The sequence below is a fragment of the Balaenoptera physalus genome (genome assembly GCF_965194825.1).
Source record: "Balaenoptera physalus genome assembly, chromosome: 11".
Lineage (NCBI taxonomy): Eukaryota > Metazoa > Chordata > Mammalia > Artiodactyla > Balaenopteridae > Balaenoptera > Balaenoptera physalus.
In genome coordinates, this window is record NC_138896.1 from 78,759,838 (window position 1) to 78,781,266 (window position 21,429).

The window sequence follows — 21,429 nt, forward strand, 5'->3', positions numbered from 1 at the left end:
ACTCCAACTAGTCATAGGCACAGTAAGAGTAGCTCCAGACAGCATCCTGTAAGGGTTCCCTGGGGAAGCGGGCCCTCCTACCTGGAGCCGGTGCTGAGCTAGGATGGAGAGAATACTGTGCCCTGTGAACCCTGGGTTCAATACATGTGGCTTTAAAGACTTGGGAAGGTGGGGGGATGGTGAACACCACAAGTCCCAACAAAGATACAGGTCCACAGACCCTCATCTGACACCCCTGGGGACCAATGTGTTTGGTTTTGTTTTGTTTTGTTTTACAGTATTGTCTTTTTTTTTCTTTAAGTCTTTATTGAATTTGTTACAATATTGCTTCTGTTTTATGTTTTGGTTTTCTTGACCACGAGGCATGTGGGATCTTAGCTCCCTGACCAGAGATCTAACCAGCACCCCCTGCATTGGAAGGTGAAGTCTTAACCACTAGACCACCAGGGAAGTCCCGGGCCCAGTGTGTTTTGGCATTCAGATGTTTTCACAGTTTAGAAAGGCGATGTAATGAACATACTGTATATTACATAAGATGGTACCAGGCAGCTCACCATAATTTATCAACAGTATTTCTGCAGCTCACACATGTGAACATTCCCGTTACCTGGGATCAGCAGAGACTATGCATGGAGTTTTGTTACTTCCTATCGGGCTGCCGAATAAATTTGCACCGAAATTAGCAAAAAGCTTTCCTGGATTTTGGACTCATGGAGCAAGGCCGTGGCCTGCATCAGGGAACCCGACCCACCGACCCTCCCGGCTCCGCGCGCCTTACCCAGGCCTGATGAGGACGACATGCTCTCCGTCAGCGAAGACGTCTCCGTTTGGTCCGTGGAGAGCCCTTCCATCAGGGGCAGGGACAACTCGGACGAAGGCACGGACGAGTCGTAGATGCCCGAGTCCCGTGGCATGTCCGAGGGGCCGGCAGCTTTCACCGCGTGCAGCAGGGGCCGCAGGACCGCGCTGGCGCCTGGAACGGGCCCGGCCTCCGCGTCTTCGTCCGGGCCGAACTGCGGGCCCTCAGAGTGCGGGTCGGCCGGCGCCCCGGAGCCGGCGGCCTCGGCCTTGAGACAGAACTCGCTCTCCGGCCCTGGCTTGCACAAGACTTCGTTTAAAACCAAGCCTGAGTCAAACTTCTCCAGAACCGGTTCCCGGTAGCGGAGTGGGGGGAGATGGAAGGGAACGAACTGCTTTTCAAACCAGTCAGGCTCCTCGTCGATAAACTGGTGCATGTTGCAAATGGCAACGTATAGGGAGCGGCCCGATTTGCTCCGGAAGTAGTTCCTCCTGCTAATGCGTCCGGGGTGCAGGCCCGGCTCCTGGGGGCCGAGGTCCTGGGAATGCAGGTGGGAGCAGAGCTGGGGAAGGTGGTCCATGAGTTTGTACTTGGTGCTCAGGTCCAGGACGCCGGGAACGTCTCCCTCGCAGGAATAATCGAAGTAGACGGCGATGAACTTGCTGAGCGCCGTGGATGAGCTCTGCTTGGCTTGGCGGAGCTTCTCAGCGATGGTAGACACCGCCACCAGGAAGAGCTCCCCTTTCCCCGAGCCTCGGGCGCCTCCTTTGTGCTTGTAGTTCTTCTTGTCTACGAAGTATTTCATGCCTTTGGAACACACCACGATAATGAACTGGGACTCGTGAATCTTCTGGACGACCCATTCTCTCTGCCCTTCTCTGCAGAGGCTGAAGTCTTCCCACAAGTCCAGAGTGACCTGGAAAGTGAACAGGGAACCTCACTCACCTATACAGCTTAGAGAGTCGAGTGACAGGAATGGGAATGTTACAAGAAGGGCACATCATCTGCCCCAAATCATTACTAGCCCTGCTATATGCAGGCTTCGGGTTGCCCAGTTCCAAGGAACAGCTAACATTCCATGGGCGACCGTCACACACAGGCCCTCTGTATCATGCCCTCATTTTAGCATAATGTGGGATCGTTACCACTCCCACCCTACAAGTGAAGAGACAGAAGCACAGAGCGTCTAGCAACCCACCAAAGTTACATATCACATGTGGGGCCTTCAACTGACTTAGAGTGTGATAGGGAGCATGGAATACAGAGGCAGTGGGGGTGGGTCTATCTGATGAGTGAGGCTGCCTGGATGGGGGGCAGATCCTGGAGAGAGAACTGGAAGGTGGTGATAGAAGGGTGTGGGTGAGGGATCTCAAAGTGGGCTGGGAAATGGGGTTCAGGTCTGGATGCCAGAGTCACCCGCCCATGCTGCTGGCTGACTCAATGACAGAGTGTGACTGACAAAGAGGACCTCCCTGGCCTCTCACACAGCCCTGGGGTCAGCCTGCTGTTTACCAGGTGAACAGTGCATGGAGAGGAAGGTGATGAGCTGCCGTAAAATGGCCATTCTGGTTCACTCACTTGGAGTGACCGGCACCTCTCACCACTTCTCAGCAGTCTACAGGGCCACATCCTTACGAGGCCCCTACGAGGCCTTTAACCCCAAGGGGAGGTCTCATAGGGAGTTTGGGGTGGGGCACTGACAAAGAAAAGAACACAAGGTATGCGTGGCCCCTCAGAGGGCTTCACCTTCTCAGACCATCTTCATCTGATTCTGCTGAAAACGTCTCGGCAATTGTATCAGCCTCTTTCCTTCTGTAGTTCAGAAATTAACTCTCAGTGCCTATGCCCGAACGTGGCAGCCACAGTCCCTTATGTGGAAGGGGGCTCTGAAATGACTTTGCCTTCCTCTTTTGCTCTAAAGTGTTACCAAGGGAAGAAAGCCCCCAACATCCATCCAGTTGCTGAAAATAATCCTGAATTGTCTTACATTTTCCTTAATTCTCGTTAACATTATGCATTCTGAAAGCTAACTGGGAATATATACCAAGCACTTTAAAAATGTTCCTATCTGACCCAGCAATTCCATTTCCAGGTATCTACCACTGGAATGGGGCAAAATTGAAATAATGAGATGTTTAACAATTTGAAAAAACTCAATTATGGTGAATCATTAATATGGATCAAGAGTCTGTTTAAAACTGCTGTTTACAGAGAACTGCTAAGAGTGTAAAAAGTTACTGAGTGAAGAGACAGAAAAAAATAATTCCAATCCATCCAAAATGCAAAACTGTATGTATGAGTTCATCTATGCAGAAAAAGACTGGACGGAAATACAGCAGTTTTAACTGTGGTTCCTCTATTCTCCAGGTTAAGATTACCATCCATTTTGAAATTTGTCATCCTTTTCTAGTTTCCAAATTTTCTATTACACTCATAACTGGAAGGTTTCCCCCCACCCCCGAGGCTAGTCACTTACAAAGTAGAGCAAAAGGATTGTCAGTATCTGAAGACTGTGTGCCGTCTGTGGGTCCACACCAGTTTTTCAGTACACAGGCTGATCTGCCAACATCTAGACCTTCATATATTAGGAAACCCGGCCAGCCTTGTAAACATGCTTAACTGACACTAGGGGACAGCCTCACCCTGTGGAGAGAATCTAAGAAACCCACCAGTCCTCAGTTTCAAAGCACAAATAACTTCCAATTACACAATTATTGTACAATTCTTGCATTTGTAAGAAACAGTGTGCCTTCCATGAGAGCTTCAAACCTCACTCTAAAACGAACACTATGACATTATAGAAAAGCTACATATTAACAGCTTAACTCAAGAGAACAGGCAAGAAACCAGAGGAGACCATTTGAGTACTTAACATATTGTTTTCCCTTATTAGCCAAGCTCCCCCCAAAAACTGTCTAAACTCGCCTCTTTACTTGCCATTCTCTCTTTGACTCTCCAGTGCTCTCCAGGATGTCTTGAGTGACCTCCTCCCACCGGTCCCATTGCACGCTCCCAGGGCAGCTGCCATTTCCTCCACCATCCTGTTCCCCATTCCCCCAAGGTCTTTTTAATGCTTAAAACGCTTCCTGCCAGGTGGGTGCCACTCAAGGCTTTTGAGCAGGAGTATGTCAGGGTTAGAACTAAGTGTCAGCAAACATTTAGTGCTGGTGATGGGGAGGCCAGACTGAAAGAAGAGTGCAAGGCTGACCCTAGTTTGGAAGCTAGGCATTTAGCACATGTCCCGCCCAGAAAAAGAGAAAAGACTTTAGATTCCTCACCTCACAGCCACAGAAGTCCTGGAGGAAGTAGGCAAAACACTGGACAACATTCATGTGATTCTGGCCATCTTTACTGGAATAGCAGAGGAAGACCTTGGGCCGTGGCCGGAGCCTCTCCCTGGGAAGTGCTGTGATGTACGTGGAGGACTCAGAACTCTCTTCATCTAAATGTGAATATATATTTTCTAAAGTGGAAAAGAAGATAGGGTTGGCGGCCACGAGCAAAGCTCTGTCCTGTTCCCTACGACTCGGGACCTAATGCTGTCTTCAAGAAACAAGGGTCACCATGTCACCTAGAACACTCCCAGCTCCCTAATTCCACCAGCCCCTTGGGTCACCACCTCTGGGAATGGGACAGCTGGTTTCTCCAGTGGGGCCAAAAATGGACAAAATTTGTTCTTCACCTGAAATTGACCTTGGGCAAGCCAAGAGCACTGCAGCACCACCCCACCCTCTTGCAACTGAGTGCACCTACTAGATCATTAAGCATCAGCAGAGGTGACCTTCTTTAAAACAAAAAAACTTTCACTGAAGGGTTTTTTTTTTTTTGGTACAAATTACAAAGGTAAAGTCCATAAATCTTAAGAGTACATCTCAACAAATTTTATCTAAGAATACACCTGTGTAACCGCCACTCAGATTAAGATACATTTCTAAGTTCCCCAGAAGCTTCCCTCCCGACGTCAGACTTTTATAAGTGATAAAGCCCTACCTCTCCCCTTACTCACACCTTTAGTCTTCCTTTACGCTCTTGAATTTACCATCCTGAGTTTGAGAAGAAAAGTATGCCTGTCCTTTTAGTGGCTCCTGAGGTTAAAAGTCAAATTTTTTAATTCTGGGAACTATAGCAGCCAGGGAACTCACTACAGGAGCTGTGTGGCTTCCCAGCCGCCTGCCTGGAGGGACCAAGTGCTCCCGGTCTCCCTCTGTTGGCCCTAGACCTGCCAACATGCGAAGCACACACCACACAAAGATATACCTTGCTGCTTCTTGCGGCACATCACCGTGAAGAGCGTCGCAAATGCCGATATGACAACCAGCGGCACAGTGATGGCAACAGCTCTGATGGGCCCAGCCCACTGGGAATGCACTGGGAAATTTCAAAGGGAAGGATTTTAGACTTAAGCAATATAACAGGTTCAAAGAGAAACAATTTTTTTTTTCATTTTTAAACATAAGCCACATAACAGGTTCTAAGACTCCTTGACCACTTTTCTCTGGTACTGATTTGGTGATTATAAAAGTATTCATTTTAAAAGACTGTAGAAGACAATTCAGTAGTTAGAGTCTGCTGAGACAATAAATACCTTTGAGTGAGAATTTGCCTAGGGAAATCTCCCCTCCCACCACTTTTCTTCTGAGGACAATTGACTATTTATTTAGCCCCAGCAACACAAACAACACCCTGGCTTTGATCTTCCCTGCATCAACTTTAGGGTGGAAGGAAAGTCAGATTTGATGGAACATCATTTAAGAGTGAGGAGCTCAAGTGTTTTCTTTTTGTAAACCATGAAGTACAGAAAGTGTCGAATACCTTGGTCCACTCTGTAGTCCAGAGGCAGCATTTCCAACAAACAAATAAAATCTTACCTGGTTTTAAGGCATAATGCATCACTTTTCTTGTCATATTAGTGTCATCTACCAGCTGCAAAACAGAGGATGCTGTATTACTTTTTTTAAGTGATAGCATCTCAACAGATTTCATTCATTCTTCCATCTGTGGGCAGTGGGGCGAGGGAGAGGAGAGCTGCTGCGGCCTGTGATCATTTTGAAGCTGAGATTAGATATTAATAGTCAGATACATCTCTATATATACCAATCAATACTAATATATATAGGATGGATAAACAGCAAGGTCCTACTGTATAGCACAGGGAACTATATTCAATATCCTGTGATAAACCATAAAGGAAAAGAATATGAAAAAGAATATAGGGACTTCCCTGGTGGTCCAGTGGTTAAGACTCCATCTTCCAAGGCAGGGGATGCCGGTTCAATCCCTGGTCGGGGAACTAAGATCCCACATGCCGTGGGGCAACTAAGCCCACAACTACTGAGCCTGCACACCTCAACTAGAGAGCCCGCGTGCCACAACTACAGGGCCCACGCGCTCTGGAGCCTGCGCTCTGGAGCCCATGAGAGAAGCTCACACGCCAAAATGAAAGATCCCACGTGCCGCAACTAAGACCCGACGCAGCCAATAAATAAATAAATGAATGAATGAATGAATGAATAAATAAATAAATAAATAAATAAGAATATACAGGGAATTCCCTGGCAGTCCAGTGTTTGGGGCTCCATGCTTCCACTGCAGGGGGCATGGGTTCAATTCCTGGTCAGGGAACTAAAATCCCACACGCCATGCAGCGTAGCCAAAAAATTTTAAAAATTAAAAAAAAAAGAATATATATATGTATAACTGAGTCACTTTGCTGTACAGCAAAAATTAATACAACATTGTAAATCAACTATACTTCAATAAAATTTAAAAAAAATAAAAATAATAGGGCTTTCTTGAGTTGTACGTACCTCAATTATATAATCCCCAGGCGATACATTTTGAAGGAGGCAGCTGGTTGTCTCTGTATTTTGCTCCTGCAAAGAAACAAGTAACACTTTAAAACTTTCTTCTTAGATAAAGGTCATCAGGACCCCTCTCTTCTGTCCTAGAACTGAAGGAGACTTGCCACCAGTTTCAATCGTGTTTTCAGAAGATGTCAGTTAGAACAGAAAGCAACTGTGCTTATCTGCCAGGGTACCTGAACTTCATTTTGATAAAAGGTCCAGGAGAGCCTGGGACCCCTGTCATATTCTATGCTTGGCTGGTGGTGCCCTGAGCAGCAATTTTTTATTTGAAGACAAAGAAACCAATTAGGATACCTTTTACTTAATAAAAGGATGGGGAAAGAAACTACACTTCCATGTTTGTGCATATTTTATTTGCTATAATTTTAACTTGAGTGGAAGGTCAGTGACAGAGGTGAGAGCCAGCAGGAAAACAAAACTCGACACACAGGAGCACATCTACTTCTGCCACTATGACCAAAAGCCTCTCTTGGTGCTCTCATGGGGTAATCTAGCAGTCTTTTGAACTTCCACGAAACATTTCCCACCCCTCCTGACCACCTCTAGTTTAAGAACTTGGTTACTGAATTTCTACTTCACCTTGGCCTCTGTGTAAAATCACTAGCCACTGACATGCTAGTGGCTTGGCTCCTAGGTGTGGTGTTTTTCACTTACTAGCTGTGAGGCCTTGAGCAGCAGTCCAGGTGACCTCCCTGGGCCACAGGTTCCCCAGCTCTAAAGTGGGGATAACAGCAGCCTTTGTTCCATTGAGCTGTAAGGATTCAATGACCACAAAGCTTGGTAACTGGCACACAGCGAGCACCTGATTCATGCTTAAAATATGGAAGAACAGGGACTTCCCTGGTGGTGCAGCGGATAAGACTCCGCGCTCCCAGCGCAGGGGGCCCGGGTTTGACCTCTGGTCAGGGAACTAGATCCTGCATGCTAAAACTAAGACCTGGCACAGCCAAATAAATAAATATTAAAAATAAAATAAAATATAGAATAGAACACAACTACTTCATTGTTTCAGTTCCTTGGTAATACTTTATCTGCTACATCACCACTGGGACAGCTAGGGTGGAGATAACTAGGGAGTGAGGGATGACTCAGGATGGCCCTGAGACGCACCCAGTGATAACACTCTGGAGTATCTACCGACTGCTCAGAATCCACAAAGCCTAATGTTCACATTGAACCATCCAAATTCCAGGGCCCCAGGGGTCATTTTAAAACACAGAGTATTCCTTTATGCACACCTAGCAGCTCACCTGTTTACAGGTCTTTCGCTTGAAGGGCCCTTCATGCTTGAGCTTATAATGAAGATAGAAGAAACGGAAGCCGAAGGTGTGGGGTGCGTGATCGAAGGACACCTGCATGTCTGAACCGTGCTGGGTGACGTTGAGGTTCCGAGGCTTCCAGACTGGGAGGAGGAAGGACCAGAGTGAGCATCCCGAGGCTGCCCCGACACCACTAGAGACTTGACAGACAAGGACAGCTATACTTACAGGGTTTACAGGCCAGGTTGTCCGGCTGCAATAGCAGGTCACAGGCTATTAAGAAAGATGCATATTTTTAGTTTTAGGACAGTTTGACATTTTCCTCATCCAACAATTCAATACAATATAAATATATGGCACTGGGTATTGCTGGAAAGAATGTAAAATGCATCAACTGCATCAACTCAACAATGATTTTCAGTATAGCCCAGTTGTATCTTATGAAAATTTGAATTGTACAATATAAAAGTATTAATGCAGTTCACTTTATGCCACATAAATGGAAACAATATTAAAGTCAGCCAGATTTTAAAAGCTCCTTAAGCATTAGATAATTTCAAGGCCCCAGCCAAAGGCAGCGAGACCTGTGTCCATGCTTCTGCCCCATGGGGGCTCTGTTTTAGCTGTAGATAGAAATAACGCCAGCCCCTGCCCCACTGTAGACTGTTTAGGCACAAAAGAACTTTAGAGTGATCCTGATAATTTATCTTGAGGTTATTTTAACCTTAGCTAGCACTCTAACTTTTGATGGAGTCTTTTTTTTTTTTTAGTTTATTTATTTATTTTTTAATTTATTTTTGGCTGTGTTGGGTCTTCGTTTCTGTGCGAGGGCTTTCTCCAGTTGCGGCGAGCGGGGGCCACTCTTCATCGCGGTGCGCGGGCTTCTTACTGTCGCGGCCTCTCCCGTTGCGGAGCACAGGCTCCAGACGCGCAGGCTCAGTAGTTGTGGCTCATGGGCTTAGTTGCTCCGTGGCATGTGGGATCTTGCCAGACCAGGGCTCGAACCTGTGTCCCCTGCATTGGCAGGCAGATTCTTAACCACTGCGCCACCAGGGAAGCCCTGGAGTCTTTTTGATGGAATCTAAAAATGACATCCAGGCATCTACTAAGTAGTAGCACCAGTACTGAAAACCAGGCAGCAAAGGCAGTAGTTTTGAAATAGGATTTAAATGCGATAAAAACACAAGAGAGGTGCTATATGCCATGTTGCTAACCCAGGGAGAACCCTCTGGAAAATGATCTTACAATGCCAAGAAAATCAAAGGCAGCATCAAGGTTACAATGCAATGAAATGGTGATAAATACACCACCTGCCTCACCCCAAGATAGACATTGATTCCAATGAGGAAAATTAATTCTTAAAGTAGGCGAGTTTTGATTTAGGCAAGATTTCCATAAACACATTCCTTGAATCCTCTATCTGGTTTTTATGTGTAAGGCATTGAAAGATGCTGTAAAACATACATGGTCTCTGCCCTATGGAATCTTATTTTAATTAAGAAAATGAAATCAAGTGTTATGAAATGACTCTGTTGCATAGAAAACAACTACAGTTTAAAAAAAAAAAGAAAAGAAGAAAACAACCAGAGTAAGAATTCTGCAAAGGGAAGCATGGATGTAGGCTGGCGTTGAGAACAAAAACATCACAGAGGGATGAGGACGGCAAGCAGGCCACATAGGAGGGGGTGTCAGATTGGACAACCATCCAAGGCCTGGAAAGACGGACCAAGAAGGCAAGAGGGAAACACTGGGGTCCAGAATGCCTGGGCACCAAATTCATCAGCAATTCAGGCTGATGAGAGGCACACCACACTGTGTGCAGAACAGATGGAAAGGGAGAGCCAGACAGAGAAGGGAATCCAGCATGGTTGGCTTGAGAGTGTGTACTCCAGAGTCAGGCTCCTTGGGGTTCAAATCCCAGCTCCCAACAGGACCTTTAACCTCTCTATGTGTGATTCCACATCTAATAAGTGGGGATGGTAAGATTAAATTCTTTGTAGGGTTGTTATGGAGGTAAACTGCATTAGTATTTGGAAAATATTTAGAACAGAGCATTAATATTTGGAAAGCATTTATTTAACATAAATGTTAAATAAATAAACTTTCTAGAACGAGGTAACCTCAGGGATACTGCTTAATTTTCTTAATCTAATCCTGAAAATGACAGGCAATCACTCACAGAGGCCACCCTCCTGATGACAGGTACACGATAGAATCATTTCATGCTCTACCCTTTACCTTGAAATCAACTTATATTTTTTATTCCGGTTTTTTTTTTAAATCAAAGTATTTTAATACATGGCTGTCTTACAGCACCTTCAAAAAAATCAACCATCATGTCCACTCCAGAACAAGCCAGGAATGGATGTCTCTGGTTAGATGAACACTGCCTGGGCCAAATCTTAATTCTAAAAATTGCTTTTCTGGATGCTTTTTCTCTTCCCCATGCTAGTTTCATACTAGTATTTCATGTGCTCTTGAACACATCTCTGTCAAAAAGTCATTAAAAGCAGGAGAAATGTCTCCCCACGGGAAACAGGCAGGAAAGACCATACTCACTGCGGGTTCTGAAGAAGAAAGGGTGATAATTGCTTTCATTTTTAATGGAAGGAAAAGGGACAATCTTTACAAAGTAATCTGTTTCAAATTTCATATTCAGGAAAGGTTGAGATTCCACTCCCTAAAAGGGAATAAAAATACACGTGATGTCACGGAGAAATCACCCACCCCCTCCACCTACATGCGAGAGCTCCGGTCTGCCCTGACAGTCACGCAGACACAGTTCTAGGGCTGGGGGACGTGTTGGGCGGGGAGGTGGGGAAGGAGGAAGTCCAGAAAGTTTCCTTTCTGGACCAAATTTAGGTTTGGACCCCTAACTGAAAAGGAAGATGGGCACCGCTGTCTGTTCTTTGGCAATGAAGCTGTGGCACAAAGTTGGTGGGGAGGAGCCCACATCCACTCCTGTGGGCACAAAGCCACCTTCCAGGACTGCTGCTCCAGCGTGTAACCTGAGAGGTGTGTTTGTTTACCACCAAGAGGTGCTGGAGGGTTTCTGGGAGTGCGGAGCAGGATCGCCGACCTTGGCAGGTGGGGTGGACCCCACAGCCCCTTCTCCTCCAGTTTCACAGGCTTTCAATAGACCATTCAGCCCCCAGAACAATGGTGTGTCTTCAGGAGCACATTCCCCGCGTGTGACTTACAGCTCGTTTGAAGCTACTGTTGAGCTGCTTCGGGTCCTTTAGAATCAGTTGTTGGCACTGTCTTCCCTCTGACTTCAGCTCCTCCAGTATTACCCGAAATCCTTTTAGGAATTCGATGCCTAAGCAAAGCAGAATGCTTTTATTAAAAGTGGACCTAATTACTTCTGAATGCACTTTCCTTCCTCCAAGATTACCATCCTCTCCACCTACACAACAGAGTTAAAGGAATTCTAACTCTAGCCGGAATATCTGAGTTTACAGAAAGGAAAAATAAATACCCTGCATTCCTCTGGTACAGGCCAGGTGATTTTCTCTGTCCCACCATTACTAATTAATAAATCTCTCATCCATCCAGCCAGTGCACAAACGCCCATTGCCTCTATGACATTAGGGTTCATATATTTAGACTCAAGTCACAATTAATCATAAAAGTCTGCAGTGGAATATATAATTTCTAGATCATTAAACAAGGTGTATTCAGCGGATGATCATTCCCAATGCTGACCAGGGACTCCCCCCAAACCATGTTTCAAATACTTTCCATTTTAGTCCTATATTTGCTTGCATGTTTCACTGAGCAACAGAGAAAATTCCCAACAAAGTGTGTGTCTGCACACAAGGGGTTCCTAGGCTTGAGATTAAATAGCTTAGCAGAATGCCTATGTGAGTTACAAAGCGGTTCTTGCTCTAATCATGCCTGAAAGGCCGACACCCAAGAGCTGCCCAGTGTGTGCTCTTCATACAGCCCTCAGAGGCCCCGAGACGCCCACAGTGCCGCTGAAAGGCACCGGCCCAGCCTCCCGCCACCTGAGCTTCCCCTGCTGCACGTCCAACTAGCTGCTTTCAAAAGGATTAAGCTCTGATGGCCACGAGAGCCGGTACTGGGGCTTCGTATCCCATGGAGACTGGAGTGGTCCAACTGCAGCTGGAGCTCCCCGAAGCCGGCCTCAATTGGTGAGATATCGATTTCGCATTCTTTTGGAACACTAGACAAGGAGACATTTTCAACCCTTCCCCTCCCAGGGCAAGAATAATTACACAGGATGCAATTAACCAGGTGGGAAAATTATCAATGGCAAAGGCCAGGGAAATCTTTTTCTCTTTCGAATAGGTTCTCCAATCCTGTAATTATTTAATGAAGAGCACATATTTTATGGTGGGAAAGGCAAAGGAGCTACAATTAGAGCTTCGCCATTTAGGGGGTCAGAGGACAGAGTGTGCAAGTACGGACCCTGCCATGTTGTATTATTTCAAGTACAAAGCTTCCTGTGGGGCTGAGAGCTGGCTGACCCACAGTCCGAGATTCACACATGCTGACAAGATCTAAGGTTTCTGACCAGCAACTATTTAGTAGCTCTCACAGGAACTTGTCTTTTGAGATCCCCCCTTCTCCCCAAAGATTTCTGAACAAACCCTTATTACTTATGCTAAGATTTAATTCATGCGATGTCCCCAAAACTGTTTAACAAACGCCAGGTGATTAATATGATTATAAGACTGTACATCTCACAATTACATAAAAACTCATCAGCTGGGGTGGGAGCGGATGATTCTAGTTCTTATCTTTAAAAGACCTGCCTAGAAAACCACTATACCAAGTATGGGAGTGGAAGTAGAGTCTGTAAATCTTATATCATAGTAACACCTGTATCACAGTACTATTAACATTTTGTAGTTATATAATGTTTAGCAATTTTATAGGGCAGTTTCCCATAAAGGAACTTACCTACTCCTCATCATTTAACTCATAAAATCCTCACAACCACAGGAGGAAGGTATTATTGTCCCCACTTTATAGATGAGGAAACCGAGGTATACAGACACTAAATGACTTGCCCAGGGTAACAGAGGGATTAAATGGCAAAGATGGGATCAAACCCAGACTGCTCTTAACCCATATGCTTTTCTGTCTCCCAAGGAGTCTCCTTGTTAGAACCTCATAGAAACTGATAGAACCTGTCCAGCCATTCCCACCCACAAACCATCATGCAGAAAAAGCACATCTTTCTGCCTTCACTGTTCCACATCTCTGTTTTCCTCACATCTCTTACTTTCATTCTAAAGAGGGAGCCTGCAATGTGTTAGGCCAACCCCTTAACCGTTTAGCCTTATGTTGGAATGACTACTTCTCTCTTATCCACAGGGGATATTTTTCTTTTTAAATGTTAAGGTAATGTTCTTTTTGGAAAACCCATTGGGTTCAGATCCAGCAGTATTTACATGGATTAGTGAGTCAGGCCCACGGGTCTGATCCATCCTCCCTGTCTCTGTACTGAATCTGGCTCCTCTGAGATTTATCTCATTCAGATTAAGAAATTCAGAATTTATTTTACTTTTCCCTTGGTCAGATTTTTTTTTAATTCTAAGATTCGGTGGCAATGTCCAAGGCGCAGACCTGAGGACCAGGTTCTGATGATGATAAAAACAGTCACTGTTTTTCAAGAGCTCTTTTTAGAAATGTACCGTGTGTGTCTCTAATTCTTTTTCTTTTTTCTTTCTTTTTTTCTTTTTCTTTTTTTTTCCTCTTTTCTTTCTTTTTTTAATTTTTATTTATTTATTTATGGCTGTGTTGGGTCTTCGTTTCTGTGCGAGGGCTTTCTCTAGTTGTGGCAAGCGGGGACCACTCTTCATCGCGCTGCGCGGGCCTCTCACTATCGCGGCCTCTCCCGTTGCGGAGCACAGGCTCCAGACGCGCAGGTTCAGTAATTGTGGCTCACGGACCCAGTTGCTCCGCGGCATGTGGGATCTTCCCAGACCAGGGCTCGAACCCGTGTCCCCTGCATTGGCAGGCAGATTCTCAACCACTGTGCCACCAGGGAAGCCCCTTTTTTACTCTTAACAGGTTTATTGAGGCATAGTTGGCATACCATTAATTTCATATTACAGAGAACAATTTCATACACTTTGACATATATGTACACCTATGAAACCGTAATCACAATCAAGATAATGAACTTATCTATCACCTCCCAAGTCTTCCTCATGCCTCTTTATAGTCCCTCCCACCCCTGTTCCCAGGCAATCACCAACCTGCTTTTTGCCACTAAAGCTTTGTTTGTATTTTATTGAATGTGTCATCACTCAGCATGGACTTTTTTGCCTTGCTGATTTCACTCAGAAAAGTTACTTTGAAATTCATCCATGTTGTTAGGTACATCACTATTCCAGTCCTTTCCATTGCTGGGTAGTGTTCCACTGTATGAATGTACCACAGTTTGTGTATCAGTTCATGTGCTGATGGACATTCAGGTTGTTTCCAGTTTGGGACAATTAAAAACAAAGCTGCTATGAACGTTTTTGTACAAGTCTTTGTATGGACATATGCTTTCCTTTCTCCTGGGTAAATAGTAGTCAAATGGCTGGATCATGTGGTAATGCATGTTTAACTGTTTAGGAAAATACAAAAACGTTTTCCAAAGTGGTTGTGCCATTTTACATTCCCACCCTCAATATTTCTTTTTGGTTTTTTTTTTAACTTTTATTGGAGTATAGTTGATTTACAATGTTGTGTTAGTTTCTGCTGTAGAGCAAAGTGAATCAGTTACACATATATCCACTCTTTGTCTCTAAGTCTTACAACAAACCAAGAGGCAGTCATGTACACTTTACAGATGGGGAAGCTGGGGCTCAGCCAGATTTAAATGCTTCTTTCGAAAGGTAGATTCTGGGTTCAAACCCAGGCCCATTTGAACAAATGGGCCCTCCCCAGGTTCCATACTCAACCACCCCATCCTCTCCTGTGTATCATCAATTCATTAAAGAGGACAAGCAGATTGAGCCCTAACCTGGATCTGGCCAGGTAATGTGGGTTTGCTCTTTTCTGTTGGTTTGTTTTAGTTTGCTTTTTTTCAGCCCACACAATTTAAATAAAAATTCAATTCGTTGCCAACATTTAAAAATTGTTGATTTCATGGTTTCTCACGAAAACTGGGGTTTTCCTGAAAACACACACAATGTGCCAATGCTGGGCCCACACATCTCCATGTGGCCACAGAGATCACTGATGCTGGATACTGAAGCCATTATATCCTTGGATAGGCCACCCATCCCCCCAACTCCTGCTGAGACACATAGGCCAAGGCCTCAGTGCCATTTATTACTCTCACACTATTATTTTACAAACCCACATCTCTCTCTATAACAGCCAAGGGAACAAAAGACAAGCCATGGGCACAACATGAAGCTGCATGCATGTGCAGCAAGTGTATACAACCAAGTAGCAAGTGTGTCTGTGCCGAGGCACACCTAAGCTGTGCTCATGTCAAGACCCACCTGGCCACGGAGGCCACCACGCCTGGGACCCCTGCCCTGGGCACCAGCCACCATGGTGGACTCCATTTTGACCACTTACCGAGGGCTCCTGGGGACCAAAGAATGGTGACTGCCACTTGATCGTGGCAAGCATACTGACTGATGGTGATGTTCTGGGCATCGGCGATCACGTGCTTCCCCACTGGATTCAAGTAAGTGGTGCAGTCTGGAGAGTTGGGAGAAGGAGAACAGTTATATTTAAACATTTATTTATTCTCTCCATGTTCATCTTCTCAAATTACGCAGAGCATGTTCGGAGTTAGCCAAATCTATTCTGTCTAAAGACGTGTGCCTAGGGACTTCCCTGGTGGCGCAGTGGTTAAGAATCTGCCTGCCAGTGCGGGGGACACGGGTTCGATCCCTGGTCCAGGAAGATCCCACATGACGTGGAGCACCTAAGCCCGTGCGCCACAACTACTGAGCCCACGTGCCACAACTACTGAAGCCCGCGTGCCTAGAGCCCGTGCTCCGCAACAAGAGAAGCCACCGCAATGAGAAGCCCGAGCGCCACAACAAAGAGCAGCCCCCGTTTGCCGCAACTAGAGAAAACCCGCGTGCAGCAACGAAGATCCAACACAGCCAAAGATTAATTAATTAATTAATTTAAACTATATATATGCCTGAAATTATTAAAAAAAAAAAAAAAGAAAAAAAAGACGTGTGCCTCAAAGCCCACAGATGACATCAAAGGTTGGCTGTTTGGAAAACTGTAAGATGCTGCAGTGGGGTTTATTTATAACACCACCCCCTCCCCTTGAGTTAAATTCTGGGACAGTTGTAGGAGGATTATGTAAAGTCTGGAGTTTGTGTGTGTATCAGGCATTCACTTTTTACTACTATGACATTTTACCTAAATCAATAATAATTTACATCAGTTTAATCAGTTTTTACCATTAAAGAGAGATCTGAAGCAAAACAATGGCTAAGTAATATGGAGTTTGTTCATTTTCAGAAGAAACCTCGAGGGCAAGGTGACTGGGAAAAAGGAACTCATAGGAGGATGTGAACTCGTAGGGGAGTGATTCACAGCCAGACTGTTAAAGAATCCAATTAGGACCTGCCAAAGGGACTAACTGATTTTGTGATAAGCAAAGCACCTTCAATGTTAACTAGCGGTGTCAAAGGTAAAACCTTTGTTCCCAAACACCACCTCATCAAAGACACCCACAACACCCCCCAAATCCAAACAGTCCCACGTTGCTCGAAAGACGAAAACCACCGATTCTTTGATTTTTGTCTGAGGACATGACTCACTGCCACCTGCCAATGCAGCAGCTGTGCCACCTGGTATTGCTAAGTACACTTTCAAAGTTTAAAAAGGATCCTAAAAAGCTGCCAGAAGGTTCCAGCCAGACCCAGTGGGGGGACCTCCCAGGATGGCTGCAGGCTGTTCCAGCCACTTGTGCATGGAGAATCGCAGACACTACCTCGTAATTCTTACGCTGCTTTATCTTGATTTCTTTTCAGTAATTAAACTTGAAAACTTTCTTTAGTATATGATGCAAAAGTCCTTCCATCAGATTCCAAAACTACTCATTACCCCTCTGAAAGTCAGGGTGTTTTGGGGGTGAAGCATTCAGAGGCATTTTCTAAGAAGCTTAGTGAGTCTGCTGCATGCCTGTCCCCCTGCTCCCCGTAAACTATACCACACATTTCCCATTTTTATGACTAAAAATAGTCACTAGATATTCGAAAATCACAGCAGAATATTAAAAAAATGGAAAAGTCATCCATAACCTCCCACCACACAGAAGTAACTGCTAACATCTAACGGATATGCTTGCAAGCCTTTTAACATGCACATAATATTCCTTCTTTTTAAATTTCTTATTAGAGGACAACGCACATGCACTAAAATGCACCCCCCTCCTCTCTGAAACTCCACCCTTCACTCTGCTTTGTGTCCTGCTTTTTTGCCTAACTCCTACAGAAGGCATACTCCCTTCTCTAAACTCCATCTTCTTCAAAAACAGCCACCTCTACATTTCAGTATTTCTTCTTTTGAAAAGGTGTTAATAATTAATAAAACCAAATTCTACTTCTGATGACAATTCACTCTCAAAGCGTTCAACATGTGTTCACTGGGTACAGAAGAGAACTTTAGAATAGGAAAAAAATGTTGAAACATCTGTTTTAATACCCACATTGAACAAACAAGGAAACTGCAGCTAGAGTGATCGGCTGGGTGGCTTGCAATGCCACCAGTGACCAGCCCAGAAAGCCACCTCGGATAGCTCACACAGGGCTCTTGCTATTCTATCCCCAGCACAAAGCATATGACTAAAAAATAAGTTCTGAATCAGAACTATTCAGCCTGCAAAAATCCTAGCTGAGACCAGCTTCCCAGTATAAAAAAAGACAAGATCCCCCCATACGAGTAAATTACAAACATTTTCATTTATTGAGGTCTATAATGAAAGAAACCTTTGACTCAAACAGCTTTAGGAAAAGATGCACGAACAAGAGTAAATCATGATTTTTTTCCCTTTGTTCATTCCTAATGCCAAAATCAGCACTCCCTGGGTTTCTGTAAATACAATTATACAAATATAAAGTCTACAAATTAAGACAATGTATTACAACCTACTCAGGCATTACCCACTCAGAGCATGACGAAGAAACAAGAAATGCAACGTGAAAGGAGGCAAGGAGATCTGTAAAAGCTGATTTTGACTTAAAGGCAAGACATTCTCTTTCTTTGTAACGTTAAATGGGAAAGGAATAGAAAAGTAAGATATTTGTAGTTTAATACTTTTGTTGAAAACTTGGTAATTGGTTCTTAGCTATTTCAAACAAACCAGTAACCAGTCAACAGAGCAATAACAGGAACTTCCTTGTGGGAGAAAGAAATTATCTTTTTCAATGGAAAACAATGATTAAGTTTTTTGCACAGCCTGGATCCAATTATTAGCAACTCTAACGTTTTGGATTCCGGTTACAAAAAAATTATGCCCCAATGACATTTGGCCAAAATGCAACCTAGCTTCAGATGTCTCAGGAGTCGAGTTGTGAATTAAATTCTAACTAAATGCTGAAGACTTAGAAAGAAAATAATGACCAAGAGACAGGCATTGGCACGTGGGCCAAATATCTAGTCCCATGAAGAAAACAATAAGGTACTTTTAAGTTGTATAGGTAAGGATCCTCTTTCACAAAACCCCATATTAAATTAGAGATGCAAATACTTGTTTGCAGCTGACCGGAAAATTTTGAACTCTTGAATGTAATACAAGATCTACCAGGACCAAGAACATATATTAGAAATTAACTTTCTAACCTAAAGAAAGATCCCTTACACATGTCTTTACTTAGCTGAATTAAGTCTCATGGACTTGCAAGTCTTTCATTAGCATCATAGCATTTACCAAGAACATGTACACATCATGAATGTGAAATATCTGAGCTTCCCATGTAAGCTCTCATCAGTTAACTTAAAGTACCCACGTCAGCAACTGCGGGCATGAACTTGACATCCATATTTGCATCTTAAAATTGTTAGATTGCATACATGACCTCAAAAACCCTGCTTTAGCAGTGATTATTCCAGAGGCCTCAATGTGACCTACAGCCCTTACTCATAACTCTCCAAGAGATGAATCAAATGTCAAGTCACTAAATATGAATCAAGCTCCTTCTTGTCAACATTTTTACTTATAATTTATGGCTCATAAGGCTAAAATGCTCATAATTCTATATAATTACCTCCTAGGGCACAGAAGCAGATGCTAAGGGGGGGTTCTACATGCTTAATCAGAAAAAGCACACCCACCTGCCCTTAGAAAACAATTCAGCCAGAAAAAGTCACACTTCCTTGAGAGAAAGGGCCAGAAAGGTGCTTGGATTCTAATTCCAGTTGGAATGACTTCTAATATTAATAGATATCAATTACTGAGTGCACACGGAAGGCCAGCTCCTGAGATGAGCAGTTATAAACATTACCTCATTTAAGTGTCAAAATGACGCTGAGGAAGAAGTTAATCTTTATTTCACATGATGAGAAAACTGAGGCTTGCCGAAGTGGAGTCACCTGCCATAGTTCACAGCTGATAGGTGGGGAACAAGGTGAGAACCCAGGCCTAAGTCAAAGATGGCCAGTTGGAGACCCCTGTGCCAATCTGAGACCGATCCACTTGGCCCACTCTGTGTTTGTGAAAAATTTTAAATAAATGCTGATATTTTTTTTAAATGTTAAATATCCATACTAAAAAAAAAAAGCAAATTTCCCACTCTTCTTGGAAATCACATGTGGCTGTGCTCAGGGGACATCCCCCAAGACCACACCGATCTGGAATGGAGGAGCCAGTGCTCCTCTAAGACCAGACGCAGGCGACCCAGTTTGCCACAGTCCCTACCACTCCTGCACCTGGTACCTTCGCTCACTGTTCCCCTGCTGGGCCCTACAGGCATCTGTGTTTTTCTTAAGGATATGGCTATGTCCTGAGGAAATCAGGGGAGATCTCCACACACCGCTTCTCTCAACACATTAGAGGACAACTGACCCGTTCAAGCTCCGAAATACTTGGGTTGCTTAATTGAGACTGAGGTGCTTTAGCTCTGTTGACAAACCTGAGCAGGTTCAGAAAATCCCTCAACTCCAGGACCTGCAGTGTCCCTGATTAAGCACGACTGTGGAAGCTTTAGATCACTGAAAGGGCTCCATTCTTCGGCGGTCAAGCCGTTCACTTACTGTCATATCTGAAGGTGATGTTATGCAGCCCGCTGTTTCTGCTGGCCGGCCCCACTCCCTGTGGGAAAACAGGAGAACATGAGAAGGAGTGAAGCCAATTTGCTTTTCCATCACAAATTCCCCACGGAGTCAAAACGCACACATGATCGCAGAGACCCAGGGTCACGCCAGTCACCAAGCAACGTCCATGCTCTCCGTGTCCCCCTCCATCCCCCCACCCAGCTCCCTCTAGCCCAGGAGATTCTTAACTGCCAGGCCACAGGGATCAGGAGTACTCACTTCCCCTAAAACAATAGCAGCAGGCTGCTCTGCGTTTGGGGGTTAAATAATAATTCATTAACAGTAAAATTGGGAGAGAGTGACCATGAGCTGCCAGCTGGAACCCTTCCAGTTGGATCCACTTTGAGCACTGATTGGTTATAAAATTTGCCTACCAGACACTCTCGTCCAAAAGCCCTATTAAGCCATAACAGATAGGCAATTCCTCAAGCCTAAGGAAACAGGTTTTTCATTCCAAGACCAGGAATGAGTGTGGGAATAAGCTGTTACCTTTAATAAGAAAATTCTTCACTACCTCCATACCTGTGCTTAGAGCATAGAAGGTGGTTCATAGAAGAAAAAGACTTTGAAAGGTCTAACTCTAACTCTTAGGGATGTGGCTTTTAGCCATCTGTACTCTTAATAGCAGGGATAACAAGTCTGCCAGACCTCCCATTTTAATTACAGCATCCACAGAGGGAGCCCCGGAATCCTCCTGTTGGCCGCACCGTTTCCTGACTCACTTATCCATCATGGGAAAGAGCAGCTAAAGATCTCCCGACGCTGGTTTAACGGTTTCTGTGATAATCTGCAAATGTGCCATTCAGCATTAATTGCAGAATTCTCCCCAAAAATGTTAATTCTTAAATGCTAAATGATGGGAAAATATTCTAACCACACAGCTAAAGTTTCCACCCAACAAGGGGGATGTTGGGGAAAACCATATGCTGGCAGTCTGGTATTTAATGGGCAATTGTTACACTAAGACACAGTGTGCAGAACACTTCTGATGGAGCCCAGGGTCTCAGGCCACAACCCCAGCACATCCATATGCTACCAGCATGTTCACGCTGCTTATCCTGAAGCCAGGCATACCCGCTGAAACTGTATCCCTGGGCTCAGATAAACATGGACCTTGGGAAAGCACAGCTGTGCAGAAAAGGATGGACACACATCATTCTAATTAAAGTGAGGAATAAGCAGTAACAGAAAATCTAAATCAACGTGGGGCACTAGCCCCATGGTCTACTGGGGTTCTGTTCCCCTTCTT

General features: G+C 44.6%; 1 protein-coding gene across 6 annotated transcripts in view; it reads right to left on the minus strand.

Moving 5' to 3' along the window:
- IL17RD (interleukin 17 receptor D) overlaps positions 1–21,429 on the minus strand; it is a 67,298-nt gene that overhangs the window by 6,696 nt on the left and 39,173 nt on the right. For 2 of the 6 annotated variants that reach the window (XM_082412230.1, XM_082412228.1), the window contains exons 2-12: positions 20,121–20,178; positions 15,474–15,599; positions 11,123–11,241; positions 10,482–10,602; positions 8,151–8,195; positions 7,914–8,065; positions 6,607–6,672; positions 5,668–5,722; positions 5,057–5,167; positions 4,078–4,241; positions 779–1,715 (exon numbers count right to left, since the gene is read on the minus strand). In XM_082412230.1, the coding sequence (XP_082268356.1) occupies positions 779–1,715; positions 4,078–4,241; positions 5,057–5,167; positions 5,668–5,722; positions 6,607–6,672; positions 7,914–8,065; positions 8,151–8,195; positions 10,482–10,602; positions 11,123–11,241; positions 15,474–15,599; positions 20,121–20,178 (1,954 nt within the window). The other 4 variants (XM_082412229.1, XM_082412227.1, XM_082412231.1 and 1 more) reach the window with 3 other exon arrangements.